Below are 16,701 nucleotides of genomic sequence, written 5' to 3'. Positions count from 1 at the left end.
TAAGATGGAACCACATGGATTATGGACCCATAGCTAATGGTTCCATACAGTATGTACACTCTCAAGAGTTTTAATGCAATACCAAACTCGAGGTCCTTGAAATGAAAAGGTCTGGGAAATGTACAGTACCTGTGTGTCTATTTGCGAAACAGGCGTGATTGCAAACGTTTTAACTGTAGCCTATTAGCACAATCTACTTGTACTCATCCCCTAACAAAAGTTTTCAAATAATTGTAGTGGAATAAAAAGTACAATAATTGCCATTGAGATGTAGTGGAGTAGAAGTAAGAGTATTGATATTTGGAAACACTCCAGTAAAGTAAAAAATACATCAAAATTGTACCTACAGTAAGTACAATACTTGAGTAAATGTACTTAGTTACTTTCCACCACTGGTTGCAATCACATGCAATTGTGTATGCTGTTCAATAGCTGGCAGGAGATCTGTAGAACATCCTGCATAGTGTGACCATGGCCATGCTCAGGTTAAATACCGGTTTACACCAATAATCACCAAATTAATTTGGAGCATCGGCTTCATCGACATTGATGGATTTGCATAAGCAATTATTCTTAACATTTATTTGAATTACTCTTACTATCATGCCATGTGTAATGGTACACAACACACAACCACAGTCAAAGGCAACTGACAAACGCAACATGGTCACAAATACATTTAAATAAAGTTTATTCAAGTTTGTTTTCCCCCGTCTTTGGAGGTTTGAGATTACAACCGTACAGAAACATGAAATAAAACAATACAATATAAAAATAAATTAACATAAAATAATAACAACAACAGGAAAGAAAACCAAAAATGTTCCAGATTCAACATTTGAACCCAGATCCGCTTGGCATTATTATTTCTCTGACAACCATATCAACCAATATAAATGGTTGTGCTAGAAATACTGTGCGTTTCAATAATGTATGTTTAAATAGCGGCAGGCTTGAGGTCTGAACTGTGAAGCAACGCATCGGAACAATAACTAAGAAGAGAGAGACTTAAATCATCTGGAGAAGGTACTGTAGGTTAGGGAAACAGCCATTGTCTGTTTGTATCAGCGAACGGACTCAAAATGGACCCCATAGAAGTCTAAGTTCCTACATTTGTTGACAATTTGTCTCTACGCTCTCTATTAATTTAAGACACACACCTTCCCTCAGGTTCAACTTATCTGATGGAGAGAGGAACAAGTATAGCCCTTTACGAACTACAATAAAACACTATCAGAGAAATCAAAAAGGTTGTTCTCTGTCAGTGATTTTTCAGCATTCAATTGCCACAATAAAAGTTTGAAAGAACTGAATCTCTGAAAAATAGAGCCCTTTTGTCAAAACAAACAAACAAACAAACAAAACAAAAACATATTAGCAATACTAACACGATTCAAGAACATTACATTCTACAATTATCAATGTTGGATTCCATCTACAACTTTCAACATTCTATTCTAGAATTCTAAAACCATGAACCATTTTCACTCTGGCATCCATAAATTCTGTCATTACAGGCATTTTCTTTTTAATTATAAAAAAAAATGCAAAGCTTTTTGACACATTTCAAAAATAGCAACTCTACAAGCTTGTAGATCAGCAATTCTTTTCTACAGTTAGATTCCTGTCCTACAACACAGAGAGTTTCTGATTTGTCATACGTTTCCTTCACCACTGGTTCTCAAAGAGGGGTTCGGGGACCCCCAAGGGTGAAGCAGTTACGGGGTGGGCCCCAGCAATGCAAACCAAACTTTGGTGTCCTTGAAATTAAAACGTTTGAGAAGCAATGTCCTACACCACTGGTGTTTGTCCTATCACTCCATGTGCCATCATCTTAACTTCTCTCTCTCTCTCTCTCTACATCTGGTTGACCCTGTGCTCCAGTAGGTCCAGCTGTCTGGCCACCTCACCGGGCAGGTCGTCGTTGACCTGGGTGTCGAAGTACCTTCTCACATCCTCCACCTCCTTCCGCCAGAACTCCTGGTCCAGTGAGAACAGCTGCTCCAAGTCTACGGTGTCCCTCATGCCCTCGAGGTTCAGGGACTGGGCAGAGGGTAGATATCCCACGGTGGAGGGCATGGCGCCGGTCTCGCCGCTCACCCTGCGGAACATCCATTCCAGGACGCGGATGTTCTCGCCGAAGCCCGGCCACAGGAAGCCGGCGGTGGGGCTCTTGCGGAACCAGTTGACGTGGAAGATCTTCGGCAGCTTGGCGTTGGGTCGCTCGGCCATGCTGAGCCAGTGAGAGAGGTAGTGGCCGAAGTTGTATCCGAAGAACGGGCGCATGGCGAAGGGGTCGTGCATGATGACCTTGCCTGGAAGGAATGGAGGGAGAGAGGTTGTTAATACTGAGATATTTTTGACAATGTTTTGGTCTCTGATCATTGTATTTCTATAGATTATGGGTTTTTGTTGAGATGTGTGTAATATATAATTCAAAATCCTCTTTCTATGGCTGAGGCTCTGTTTAGATCTGTTTCAGAATTTCGCTTGGAATAGGAATTCAAGATACAATAAGTCCGAGTATCTCACAACTTGGTTCTAACAAGGAAACAATTGCATCCCATTGTAAGTAAATTAGTCTCTCAGACCTTTGGCTCACACAATGTTTGATGCTTCCGCCTAACAGAGGATGGTTTAAAATATGTTTTGGTGAATGGAATGACAAACAGATGACACCTTCCTGTACAGAACCTTTACTAGTCAGAATTACAGACTCTCCCTGTAGCTGTGGAAGAGCTGTCTGGCTTGAGAGACTATAAGCAAATTGACTGAAGGCGAATGGTCTCAGACCAGCGTCAGGTACTGACCTTGGTGTTCTGCTGCTGCGGTGGATTCAGATCTCATTGCTGCTCCCACAAACACTCCATGCTGCCAGCTGAAGGCTTCATACACCAGAGGAACACCTGAACGCACACATACACAGAGATAAGGACACATATCAGACTGTGATATCACCAGAATAAGCTGCTATGTTCCGCTATAATTACGCTTCAGTCCCCCCAAAATTGTGTATTCTATTCTATTCTGTTCTGTTCTGAAGTATTCTTTTAAATGTGTCCTATGTTATTCCATGCTATTGTCTTGTCTCCACTCACCCTCAGGCCTGCGGCCTCCAAAGATGATGGCCTCGATGGGGACGCCCTCTGGGGACTCCCACAGGGGGTCGATGATGGGACACTGGCCAGCGGGGGTGCAGAACCGAGAGTTGGGGTGGGCACTGGGCTCACCTGGACGGGAGAGAGAGAGAGGCGGGGGGGATAAGCCTTGTGAAATAATCAGCTATGATTCACTGCGCTTTATTGACAGGTACACTGATAGAATTATTACTCAGTAATAGTTTGTTTATTCATTGGAGTTTTCAGGGAGAGTATTTATCTATTCAGGATCACATGAATTCTGTCTGGACTTTTTAACCTGGCATCCCTATTTTGGGCATTTAGGCATTATAGACAAATATTTAAAAAAATCTATTGTAAAATCAATGTATTTTTGTAAGTATATATGTTTTATTATTAAAAAGAAAAACAAGCCATCTTCAAAAATAGCGAAAATAGTCAATCTACAAGCTCAGCACAAGATTGTAGATGTCTGTTTTAGCTATTTTTGAAAATAGGGCTTAAGTGATTAAGGCTCAGTGTGCTTCTTAAAGGGCCATCCATAGCGATAACCATAATCATATTCATAACCATAACCATAACCATAACCATAGTCATAAAGATAATCATAAGCAGAATCATAAAGATAACCCTAGTGTGAGGAGTAACCACCCAATGTGTTCTATATCTTGAGAGCACAATGGACAAAAAAACACTCGAGACAAACTGCTGGCTCACACAATTTTCAAATTAGTGAAATGTTGAGCAGAAATGGACATTCAAAACTATATTGATGTGAGTGAACGCAATTGTCAACTTTTGCTAGGCTGATTACAGACTGTAGCATTCAAATATTTTGTAAGAATTGTCTGTCTCACAATGGAACGATACGATTAAAGTAGAAATGGTCAAATCTGGCCATTAACATGGATGACCAGTGATGTTGCGATGTAGGAATTGAAACCTATATGCTACAGTTACATGTGTCATGGTGTGTAAAATGTAACTATGTCTAAAATATTAAATGGTGAGTGTTTGATTGACAGGTGGACCTACCATCCTCAGCGCTCCAGGGCTTGTTCTTCCAGGAAGTGACGGTGACTCCCTCGGGCAGTGATTGGTCCATTCCCTCCCAGTACACGCCCCCGTCGCTGGTCTCGGCCACGTTGGTGAACACTGTGTTCTTGATGATGGTCGCCATGGCGTTGGGGTTGGTCTTGGCCGAGGTGCCGGGGGCGACGCCGAAAAAGCCATTCTCTGGATTGATGGCCCGCAGGTTGCCTAGCAACGGAACAGGAAGAGGAAGAATTAATTTAATTAAAATTAATTACTTTGCTATTTTTGTATATTTATTGTATCGTGTGTTGTTTATAACTCAAAGCCAATCCTTTAAAGGACAGCATAAGCCCACTTGAAAATCTCAAAAACGTTCACGGCCCACCCATCTGGCGTGTATTTTCAGAGCATGTTTATTTTAATGATCAACCAATTATCGGTATCACAATGAAAACTAATTTGTCAAGGTTTTAAAGAAAATACAAAAAAAATGTTGTTAAAAGCGTTAAAAAGCCTCACCCTGGTCATCGAACTTCATCCACGCTATGTCGTCTCCCACACACTCCACCTTCCACCCGGGCAGGGTGGGGCTCAGCATGGCCAGGTTGGTCTTCCCACAGGCACTGGGGAACGCTGCTGCCATGTACTTCTTTACACCGGCTGGGTTGGTGACTCCTAGGATCTGAGAGAGAGAGAGAGAGAGAGAGAGAGAGAGAGAGAGAGATGTGAGCCTTCACTGGGTATTCATTGTATTGACAGACAGGGTGAACCCATTAAGACCTGAGGCCGATTCTACAAATGCCTCCTAAATCAGTTAGTTCTCACACTTTCAAGATCTTTCAATAATGTTCAAAAATAGCAGATGTACAAGCTCACAGTCTGTCTGTCTGCTGTGCGTTGACAGCAGACAGACAGACAAGGCAGTAATAAGTCAGTCCTACCAGCATGTGTTCGGCCAGCCAGCCTTCCTCCTTGGCGATACGCGAGGCGATGCGCAGAGCGAAGCATTTCTTCCCCAGCAGGGAGTTTCCTCCGTAACCGCTGCCGAACGACACGATCTGCCGACGGTCTGGGATGTGAGCGATCAGAGTCAGATCAGGATTACACGGCCAGTTGTTCACCAGAGGCTCTGAGGAACACAAAGAGAGAGAGAGAGAGAGGCATGGGGGTCAGAACAACTCATCAGTTCATAGAATCTTGTAATATTGTATGAAGCTTCAATTACATTTAAATGTAATTATAGTATGTATACATATTATAGAGGTACGTACAGTAGACTATATACTGATAATTGTTAAATCTGTTTTGTTCTTTCCCGACCACACCCCACATACTCACACATAAAGATACAGTTATGTAACAGTGCATACTGTATGTGGTTGTGGTCAAAGTAAATATTATGTTAAGTCTTTGTTATGTCTAATGACAAAGCCTGTCGTAGCTGTAGACAGACCCTAAATCAGCCAGCTAACAGGTTTTTAGAAGCTTACATAACATAACATAACACTTAAAACACATTTTGAGAATCATTAATTAATTTCTCTGCGTGTTATTTATAACTATAATTGTGTAACAAATCCCTCGATCTGAGACTCTGAACCGAAACAACTAATACACAAGACTGTAAAGTGCTACAGTATCATTTTGTTTGTGTCCGGCATTGAACAGCGGTTTGAAAGAGACAGTACGCGCCCTTGGCTTACTCTTGAGAGGCAGTGGGCATCCTACAGAGTGCAGACAGCGGACAAACTCCCCGGTTCCCAGAGCGCTGAGGACGGCTTTCCCCATGCGGGTCATGACCCGCATGCTGGCCACCACGTACGGAGAGTCTGTCAGCTCCACACCGATCTTAGAGAGAGGAGAACCCACTGGACCCATACTGTAGGGAATCACGTACATGGTACGACCTGAGAGAGAGAGAGAGAGATACAGGGAGAGAAAGAGTTACAGAGAGAGCTAAAGACTTTTGATGTCCCTTGAAGGTGCTTTTTGTGATATTTGTGGTAGAAAATACGAATAAAAAATGTTTAAATGTTAAAGCTCTATATTCTGATAGTAGTCATTGATATAGTGTTTGTTCAGTAACAGGGGTTCACCCCGTTTCTCCAGCTCTTTAGTAAACAGACAAATGCATGTTCAGGTGAGACACCAATTTCCTCCAATCAGGAGAGAGAAGCCATTTATCATCTTTAAGTTTATAGTGTTCCAATTCCAGTTTGTATGCTCATTTCTTTGTGTCATCACTTCCTATTTCATTTGTTTTTCCTGTATCCTGTATGAGTTCTCTCTCCTAATTTGACAAAATTGGTATCCCGAACATGTGGTATTATAATTTTCGAAATGTTTGAACATTTTATGTGACATACCCAATTAGGAACAAGGCTTTTGCACACCTACAAAGCGACAGGTGCGAAAGAGAGGACCAAACTAGGTAATCTGATGAAGGAATATTGTATTTTCCCAATAAAGAATCTCAGATTTTTTGGCATTTGAAGACATTGTGCGAGAGTTTCTTCTGCTTTATTGACATGCCCAAAAGAGGGACGCCATGTTGAAAGCGATTAAACGAATAAACGATAGGTTTCTACAAATTCAACTGACAAAAGAAAGCTTACAGTGAAGTATAAGACAGGATGGGTTTGCATCAGTCTTACCACGCATGCACCCGGGGAACCGCTCCGCCATGGCTTTGTCAAACTCCTCCTGGGACATCCAGCGGCCCAGCTGGCTGACTCCACCCCCCTGAGTGCGGGGCACTGTGTCCCTCTGGTCCTGGGTGATGATCACTGTTTTACTCTCCACCCTCGCCACGTCCCTGGGGTCTGTCCTCGCCAACCAACTGGAGGAGAGGAGAGGAGTAAAAGAAAAAAGTTAAGGGGACAAATAAATAGCAGGGAGACAAAACGGAGGGAGGCGTGCTCATTTAATGTGGCACATATTTTCATATGACACATTTCTTTTCAACCCTTTAACCCTTTAATGTTTTAAAGCAAAAAATAATTACTCCGATCTGTGCATCTGGGGGGGTCCCTGGAACAACATATTTTGAGATGGGGGTCCGCGGCCAAATACATATCGTTTTGGGGGTCCTTGACATGGAAAAGTTGGAGCACCACTGATAGCAACACAAGTTTTTTTTTATATTGTAGAATATATATTCAAAGATTTGCAAAAAAAAAACACGATTTTTCATTTTGCTACGAGCTTGTATATCTGCTATTTTTGAATAGCCAAAGAAATCTAAAGTGACACAGATGCGTTCCCAGATTGAATGGGTTAATAATGTGTGTATAGTGAAAACACGCCGGTCCCTTGCTGCAAACATTACATAATTGTACCGTATCGTTCAGAACCAGACCAACCACTATAATCATGACCTTTGCAGGCATGTTGTTTTTGTGGTTGGGGTACATTCTGTGACCTCTCTAGGTCGTCCTCAGACGACCTGCTGACTGGGTACAGATTCAAATGTAGCTTTTGAAATACTGCTGGTGCCAAATACTTATCCAATATACCCAACTTTAATAAAGTACAACTACTGTATATGCAGATAACATTTGCATCACTTCACATTGGCATAACTTTGACTTTGGGCCCATTGCTCTATCCTATTCTATCCTACTTGAACCATAGCGTCCCTATACTGGGCATATCAGACCGGGTGAACGACATTCGGCCGAAAATAGCAGATCTACAAGCTCACAGTGTGTCGCAACCAGGGCAGGAATTTCAGGGAGGCCACGAAGGCCATGGCCGTTGTTGCCCCTCAGTTTGGGCTTGTGCCCCTCAAAACAAGTGCATGTCCTGAGGCCACAGTGGCCTTTATGCCCCAGCTGACTGTACCACTTTCTCCTCTGTCTCTTTCTTGTCAATATGTAGACACCAGTGTCTCTTTCTTTCCAGTGTGAATTCTTAACTCCCCTGAGTCCCCATCTTTAAACCAATCCAGTAACTTTGATTGGTGCAGGGCTGAGCATGTAAATACCATAATTTCTTTCCCTGCAGATAGTCTACATATTACATTTTGAATGTGCCTTCCTGCCCTGGCATTTGGCCTGTGTGGCCTCAAAAAATGGACAACACCAAAGGCCATAGCCTTTGCCCCTAAAATGATGAAATTCCCGGCCTGGTCGCAACAATAAAAGGAGGGTGCCAAGGATAGACCCCTGGGGGACCTCGGTCAACGATGTATACAGTTTAAGTGCTTAATTGTATTTGGTTCTGGTTAATTATGCTTCATTATATTGGATTGTCTATACTCTATTCTATCATCTTACCAGTTCTCATATTTGCGTAGCTTCTTGATCATGCCCTGCTCTTCCAGCTGGGCCAGGACGGCCCGGCTCTCTTCCTCGGAGCCATCACAGATGTGCAGGGAGTCGGGCTGACACAGCACTATGTTGGCCTCCACAAAGTCCCTGACGGCCGGGCTCAGGGAGCCCAGGTCCCCCTGCACCACCTTGGGACTATTCTGGTTCTGAGACTGCAACTGGGGAGGCATTCTGGAGCTATGGAGAGAGTGTTTGTGAAGGAGGAGAGGAGAGCTTGGAGTGGATAAGACTGTGGAGGGGGGATAAGGAGAAAGGGGGAAAGGAAAGGAATGAAGTGGATGAGATAAAAGAAGAGATGGGAGGGAAAACAAATACTTTAGGATGGTGGTTCCCAAACGTTTTAATTTCAAGGACCCCCATAACTCTATATATGTATACAAATGCAAAATATATTTTCTTTTGTGATTAATTTTTTTTTTTGACAATGTTTTGTGTAATACATTTAGAATAATGTTTGTATTTGCATAATTGTTAATGTATATTGTTGTCTTGAACCCCAGGAGGACTAGCTGCCCTTCAGGCAGCAGCTAATGGGAATCCATTCCAAATAAACAAAAATAAACAAATAACCAAGTGGACCCAACATGCTGTAAGTAAGGGTCCATTTGGAAGCCCCTGAACCCTGAGGGTCCCTGGGCCCCACCTTGAGAACCACATATATAGCAGAACCAGGAATTATTAAAGAGATTTACATTTGTCTCCTTGAAGACTTTAAAGCTAGCCTACATATTATAGCTCATCCTGTTCCATTGGGTGGGTGATGATGCAACAACATCCCCCTGCACAGAACATTCATCTCTAATTCATTTCATTCATTCAATTTTCATTCTGAGACTAATGGCAAAATAAACGCATTATTCTCCCTCAAAAAAGTTAGTAAAGGCTGCAGGATGAGATTTTGTTTCCTACTGAGTATAATATAATATAATATAATAAAATATGACATTATATTATGATATAATATGATATCAATCAATCAAAGTTAATTTATATCAAGTGCAGTTCAATGTGCTTCGCAGAATAGGTTTAAAATAAAGATTAAAAAACAGGAGGATAACAACAAATAAAAGAAAGCATGTTCAGTGAACTGACTTTGTCAACTTCTCAGATTAGCGCGCATCTTCCAGAGCAGAACAATAAAACATGAGCAACAAGTGCAACAGAAATGCAAACACTGTCACACATGGGCCTACATATAAATGCCTATAAACACACAACAATAATTACCTTTTCAGTGTTTGATCAACGGGTTACTGGGTAGTATTAGACCCTCATCAGTCCTTTTGCTTGTCTTTTTTTTTGGAGGGTAAAGCTTGTTGCTTGAGTTTAGATCTAACATCCCTGGAGACGATCACTGCTTTTATATGCTGGGATCTCCCTGAAGAGGAGGAGGAGGAGGAGGGGGGGGGGGGGGGTCCACTCCACGTGGGGTCTCTCGTCCTGGCTGTTTTTTGTATGAACTTGCCGTTCTTTTACGTTACGAAGAAAAAAACACACGCATCTAGTCGCACTTTGTTAATCATTAATCGGCCAAATTTACGTCGTTAAGGGTTAATCATCGAGTGGCGAGTGTGTTGTGTGTTGCAAGCTGTCCTGACTCTCTCTCTCTCTCTCTCTCTCTCTCTCTCTCTCTCTCTCTCTCTCTCTCTCCCCCCCCCCCCTCTCTCTCTGCATTGTCAAGTTCTTCCAACTATTGTCCAACTCCATCGGAGCATACTTTGCAGACTCTTCTCTCTCTCTCTCTCTCTCTCTCTCTCTCTCTCTCTCTCTCTCTCTCTCTCTCTCTCTCTCTCTCTCTCTCTCTCTCTCTCTTAAGTGGTGATGGACACATTTGAATAGGCCTACAAATATACGTTTTTATGTGTAATCATTATGTGTTTATTATAATCAATGCTTTTATTAGCCTAATAAATCGGGGGTTCACTGTTGCTTAATCACACTCAGTCTGTCCTGTAGCAGCAGGTTAGGTGAACTTTGCTCCACATGGTGGTGAGTGTATGGATGAGGGTAGATGATGTAATCTGGACTGCAGCTGCATCATGCCTCCTCTGTCCTGCACACACAGTCACTGGGACGTCATGTCCATCCTTGGCCGACTGCCCACTCATTGGCTGGCTGAAGGGGGCCCGTTCCAATCCGCATGGACAAAGGTCACACACACACTTGTGTGTGTGTGTGTGTGTGTGTGTGTGTGTGTGTGTGTGTGTGTGCGTGCGTGCGTGCGTGCGTGCGTGCGTGCGTGCGTGCGTGCGTGTGCGTGTGCGTGTGCGTGTGTGGGGGGGGCTATGATTTTCATATTTGATTATTTCACATATTTAATTAATGCAGCAACCAAAATGTGTGTATAAATAAGTGCAATATAGGTGCAATATCCTCTATACTGTATGCTGCTGAGGGACTCATTGATTGATGTGCAATAGTTTTGGTCTATTGGGTGGATTTTGTCTTAGTATACTATTTTTAGTAGGCCTATTCTTATTTTAAATAGAAGTAGTTTTAGAATTATGCAAGCCAGTGGAATGAAATTTTGTTCAATTATGCATTTGATGTATTGTTGAATGGCCCCAAAAATCTATCTATCTATCTATCTATCTATCTATCTATCTATCTATCTATCTATCTATCTATCTATCTATCTATCTATCTATCTATCTATCTATCTATCTATCCAGTAAATGCCATTACTTATGATACAATAGCTACTGTACAATAATGATGAATTGTTATATTGTTGTTCTGGATGAAATGCTGGCAGGCAGACAGACAGACAGACAGACAGACAGACAGACAGACAGACAGACAGACAGACAGACAGACAGACAGGTGGGTTTCGCCTTGACTTGCTGCAGTAATTCACTTGGAATGTTTAATGTTAAGAAGTATAGTCTATGTGACTGACGCCAGTTGATTAAAGTTACAGTTGGGATTCTTGAACAAATGTTGCATGACATGTACAATACCTGATGTGATGACACAGTGTCAGTAATCATTCTGTTTCAAAACATTTTTAACAATCCTTTATGGACAGGTAAAACATATATTATTATTCTTATATTATTCTTATTCTTATTCTTAATCTTATTCTTATTCTTATTAAAACTGACATTGAACCAAGCCTACTCACATATGTAGGCCTACTCACACATAAGACAATCGTATAGGTTTTCAACTAATTAAACTAATTGTGAACGAGGGACCACCACCCTGACTAAGAATCAACCTGGGGACCACTGTTGTGTTGGGTTAAGATTAGTGCTTTGGTAACACTTGCTGCTATGCATCCTGTGATGACCACATGTGATGGCCACACCAGCAGCCACACAAAGTTGGTAAAACATGGTGGACACTTGTCTTTTTTGGTTTATTAATTTAGTAAATGTATTTTCAGCACTGCATTCTACAAACATAAAGGACTACACACAACCGGTTAAATGACATACTGTTTATTGCAAGCAGGGACGTGCTGGCCACTGGGAAATTCTGGAAAATTCCCGAACGGCCGCCATTTACGGGCCGCCAGGTGGCCGGTGCCCCCCCCCCAAAAAAAAAAATATATATATATTTTTTTATTATTATTATATATTTTTTGCTCCCGTTATAGGATTATTACGGTAATTTCCGGGTCGCGCGGGCCAATTATTAGTTACGTTACTGTTTGGGAAGTTTTTCAGCAGTGGCGTAATTTACATAGGGTGGCTGGGTTAAAACGCGCCCCGATAATAAGAAAATACTTAAATTAATGGGCGTGGGAGAAAAAGCTTGAAATTAAATAATGACTGTTAAGAGCTTCATTTAATTTGTAGTTACACAATATAGTATTGTGCAACAAATTATTTCAAGCCGAGGCATTATCTAACTGAAATATGCGAGTGGTCCAGAGCTCAGAAGGACAAATAGGTTTCCTCTATAGAAACAGGTCCTGTTTTTCCTTTTCCAGCAGAAAGACTTTAATTCAATCTGTAATAATGTCTGTTTTTGACTATGGGGATAATATTATATATGCATGCTTCAATCTCCACACTGAAGCCTCTTGATGCAGTCTACCACAGTGCCCTACGTTTTATTACTGGCGATGATTATCTCACCCATCACTGTATTTTATATGATAAAGTGGGTCTCACTGTGCGTAGAGAGCAACATTGTATTTTATTTATTTATAAGGCCTTGTGTGGTAAGCTTCCTCTGTACCTATCCTCGCTTTTGGAACCAAAGGTTACAGGTCATTCAAGACGTTCACAAACCCACATTAGATATACATTCCGCGTAAGAGCAGTGAACAAGGAAAGGCTGCTTTCATGTATTATGCTCCACACAAATAGAACAAACTTCAGGATTCTCTAACTGGTGCGATTGGTCTCAGTTGAGACATTTAGGGTGCTTCTCGATGACACTCTACACAGTGATTGCACCTGCTTCCTGTAACTCTATGTTTATTTGCATCGGTGACGCTGTAATATGATTCAAATGTTTGTTGTTGTTTTGCATTATGTATGTATTGTATTTTTTATGCTGTTATCAGGGCGTCCTTGAAAAAGAGAGCTTGCTCTCAACGGGCTTCCCTGAATAAATAAAGGGGGAGAAAAAAAAGAACCACTGATCTATTCCTATCCCACGGTTACCCTTATTCCCAACATTCCATGAAACTCATGTTAATGATGATTTGTATCTGCCACCATTTTCACATTGGCCTGTTATAGCGCCACCAGCAGGTCTAAATTAGAAAAACACTTTTTTGGAACAAAATGCCTCAAATCATGAATGCAGTGTCCGATTGCCGTAAAAGACCTAAGAAGAAATGGCACCCTTTTCACATTGGCCTATTATAGCGCCACCAGGAGGCCACAATAACCTACCTGACCTGTTGGAGACCTGTGATGAGTCAAATATTTCAAAAATAATTGAATATTGTGCAAACAAAAATTGTTGGATTCTACATTAGCTCAGTGGCAATGTGCACAAGAATTTTGGCATTGACTGGCCCAGCGGTTTGCAGAATTAGCTCCGGACACGTGCACACACGCACGCACGCACACACACACACGCATAGACAGACAGACACACAGACCATCTTAAATCTTTCAGAGCCACACGACAAATAAAAGGCTTAAAGTTATTAGAGGAAACTTTGGGAATATCAACCTGTTTATCTCCCTTGAAGCATGACTGAAGTACAGTATGACTTAAACATGAAGCAGCATGTAGAAGGATTACTATTCAACTAGAAAAAGTGATCCTCGGAGCACAGGTCTCCGCCAGGTCAGGTACGTTATTCTGGCCTCCTGGTGGCGCTATAATAGGCCAATGTGAAAAGGGTGGCATTTCTTCCTCGGCCTAGTGGGAATGTGCGTGTGAAATTTCACGGAAATCGCAAGCTGCGTGCATAGTTTGAGGCTTTCATCCAGGGAGTGTGTGTGCACAGTTTCGGAGCGACCGGGCCAACGGTGCCGGAGATTAGCTGCTAACACACAGACAGGACGGACACACGGACACACACACGGACGGACGGAGGGTAAAACATACTCTCTCGCCATGCCTTCGGCTTGGCGGAGACGATAGTACAGTATGACTGTACACATTACAAATCCACAGAAAATGTATCCCATAATGGTGAGAAATAAAAAATGTGTATTTCAGGAATTTGTCTGATTTCACCCCCGGTGTGTTGGAATTGAATTAGCACACAGAACAAGTGTTAAAGTAGGTTAAGTGAGAGTGTAAACATTGCATGGGTCCATTTTACTTACTGTAACCACTTTCAACCTGGTGTCCCTATTTCATGTAACCATAGGAGAACGTTTCCCAAAAAAAGTTGAGAAATACAGAAAAATCCAATCTAAGCTCACAATGTGACTAATTGTGAGCTTGTAGATATAGATCTGTGCAAGACAGTATGACACCATACAACAAAGAATGAAAAAGGGCATAATACGGGTTTAAATGGCATAATAAGGGTTCTAATGAACAGTGAGGTGTTTGCTGTGCAGGTAGACAGGTGCGAGTCAGAGTTTCGCTCAAAGACACCTATGAGAGGACAAATGTGACCTTTGACACACCTTTTAGTGACAGGACACAGTCTTTCCAACCCCCCACTCCTCCCTGCCTCGGCCTACAAGAGTAGCCAGTGCTCACAGAGATAGGTAATCGTCCATAAAACCCAACACAAGCTGAACTGGTTCATGCCACAACACTGGAACACTCAGAAAAAGCTGAGGAAACTAGCGTGTCTTTTTGGCAAAGAGTGCAAATCCCAAAACAAGATGCTCATGGTACAATGGTGACAAATGGCAAAAAAAGGGAGAAAAAAACAAGGCACTCTTATAGGAAAAAAATGGTAAAGTCTTTAGGTAATTGGATACTGCATGGCAAGAATAAATTCAATAATGCACCTATGTGTTGTGGGACACACAGCCTTCATCAGGGTGACTAAACATGAATGCAGAACAAACATGTATGGCTTTTATAATAAATGGCATGATAGGATCATAAACATATGAAAGTATGCAGGTGGAGGAGGATAAGGGGGCAGAGACAGAATGTAAGCTACAAAAGAGCCTGTATAAAACCTACCATGAAGAAAAAACTGAATCACTCAGATTGCATGAGTCTAAAAAAAAACAGTTCTTATCACATCATCTTTTATTTATACATTTATTTGAACAGCTTTTGTTTTTTTTAGATTTGTGTTACACGCTGTCACTCCTCTCTGTCTCTGTCTAAAAACACTGAGATTGTCCGCTTTACATGGAGGTAGTGATTGTGTCTCTCTCTCTGTGTGTGTGTGTGTGTGTGTGTGTGTGTGTGTGTGTGTGTGTGTGTGTGTGTGTGTGTGTGTGTGTGTGTGTGTGTGTGTGTGTGTGTGTGTGTGTGTGTGTGTGTGTGTGTGTGTGTGTGTGTGTGTGTGTGTGTGTGTGTGTGTGTGTGCGTGCGTGTGTGTGTGTGTGTGTTTGTATGTGTGAGAGAGAGGTATCTGGTAATTTCCAGAAGAGTTCTTGAGAACATGATGTATCAAGACAAAACTGAAACTCTTCACTCCAGTGCTCAGAGCCGTAAATCACAGATAAAGAGAAAAACAAGAGTAGGTGTCTGTCCTCCTGTCTCACTGCTACTGCTAACTGTTAACGTCCCTACTTATGTCTGTCTGTCTGTCTGTCTGTCTGTCTGTCTGTCCGTCCGTCCGTCCGTCCGTCCGTCCGTCCGTCCGTCCGTCCGTCCGTCCGTCTGCCTGTTTTTCACAAGCGTTCTCTCATGCGTCACACTGTGCACATAATATGTTCTTTTCTTTCTTTCTTTTAAGGGAAGCCCATTGAGAGCAAGCTCTCTTTTTCAAGGACACAATACATAATGAAAAACAATAACAAACATTTGAACTACATTAAAACGTCACAACTGCAAATAAATATAGTGTTACATGAAACACGTGACGGTGCAGTCACTATGTAGTGTGTCCTCAAGAAGCACCCAACGTCTCTATCGAGACCAAGCGAACCAGTTCCAGAGAGTCCTGAAGTTTGTTCCATTTGTGTGGAGCATAATAAATGAAAGCAGTGTTTCCTTGTTCACTGTTCATACGTGGACTGGTATATCTAATGTGTGTCTGTGAACGTTATGAATGCCAGTAACCTTCAAAGCAGCATCATGTATGATCAGAGATAGTTAGCAAACACATACTGTACATACTAAAGCAACTTTTGTTTTTGTATCTATGTATATTGTATATCTATGTATATTTTGTTCTCTCTCTAACTCTCTCTCCCTCACACATAACATACATGTTAAAAAATATATCCCCTAACTGTTTATTTAATAGATTGGAGGGCTAGGCCAAGTGAGACTACAATTATTCATTTGGCCAAGTATGAGCACTGGGCAGCATGTGAATGTGAAACAGTGTGTAATGTAAAAGCTAAATTATTAAAAGTGTGAGTATCATATTCAGCCTGTATGTGAAACTTGTTGTGCTTGTTGTGCTGTTGTTTGTCATTGGTCTCACTGTAATTGTAGCAGGTCATAAGAGCCAAACCATCCGTGGCTAAAAACATGAGGAGAATGTGTGTGTTTGTGTGTTTGTTCCAGTGTGTTTGTTCCAAACCCAGCGTAGCGGCTCAGTGTTATCTGTCTCCCCAGAGGAGGGGATGTTACCCAACACAATGGTTTGGGTGAGGTGACTTTATGAGGCATTGGGGCCTCACACAGAACGTAAACAGCTGACTCAGCTG

General features: G+C 41.9%; 1 protein-coding gene across 1 annotated transcript; it reads right to left on the bottom strand.

Annotated features, from left to right (window-relative positions):
• Positions 1–674: 674 nt before the first annotated feature.
• Positions 675–10,066, bottom strand: pck1 (phosphoenolpyruvate carboxykinase 1 (soluble)). Its single transcript, XM_084062748.1, has 10 exons — positions 9,713–10,066; positions 8,432–8,714; positions 6,809–6,993; positions 5,858–6,061; positions 5,096–5,283; positions 4,674–4,836; positions 4,155–4,379; positions 3,099–3,230; positions 2,811–2,906; positions 675–2,315 (listed from the first exon to the last, which is right to left on the bottom strand). Exons 2-10 carry the CDS (start codon positions 8,653–8,655, stop codon positions 1,858–1,860), a joined length of 1,875 nt encoding a protein of 624 aa, XP_083918874.1. The 5' UTR covers positions 8,656–8,714; positions 9,713–10,066; the 3' UTR covers positions 675–1,857.
• Between the last annotated feature and the right edge of the window lie 6,635 nt (positions 10,067–16,701).

This window comes from Gymnoscopelus microlampas (assembly GCF_963454915.1).
Source record: "Gymnoscopelus microlampas genome assembly, chromosome: 7".
Classification (NCBI taxonomy): Eukaryota; Metazoa; Chordata; class Actinopteri; order Myctophiformes; family Myctophidae; genus Gymnoscopelus; species Gymnoscopelus microlampas.
Note: the sequence above shows the minus strand (reverse complement) of the source record. Positions and strands in the feature narration are given on the sequence as shown.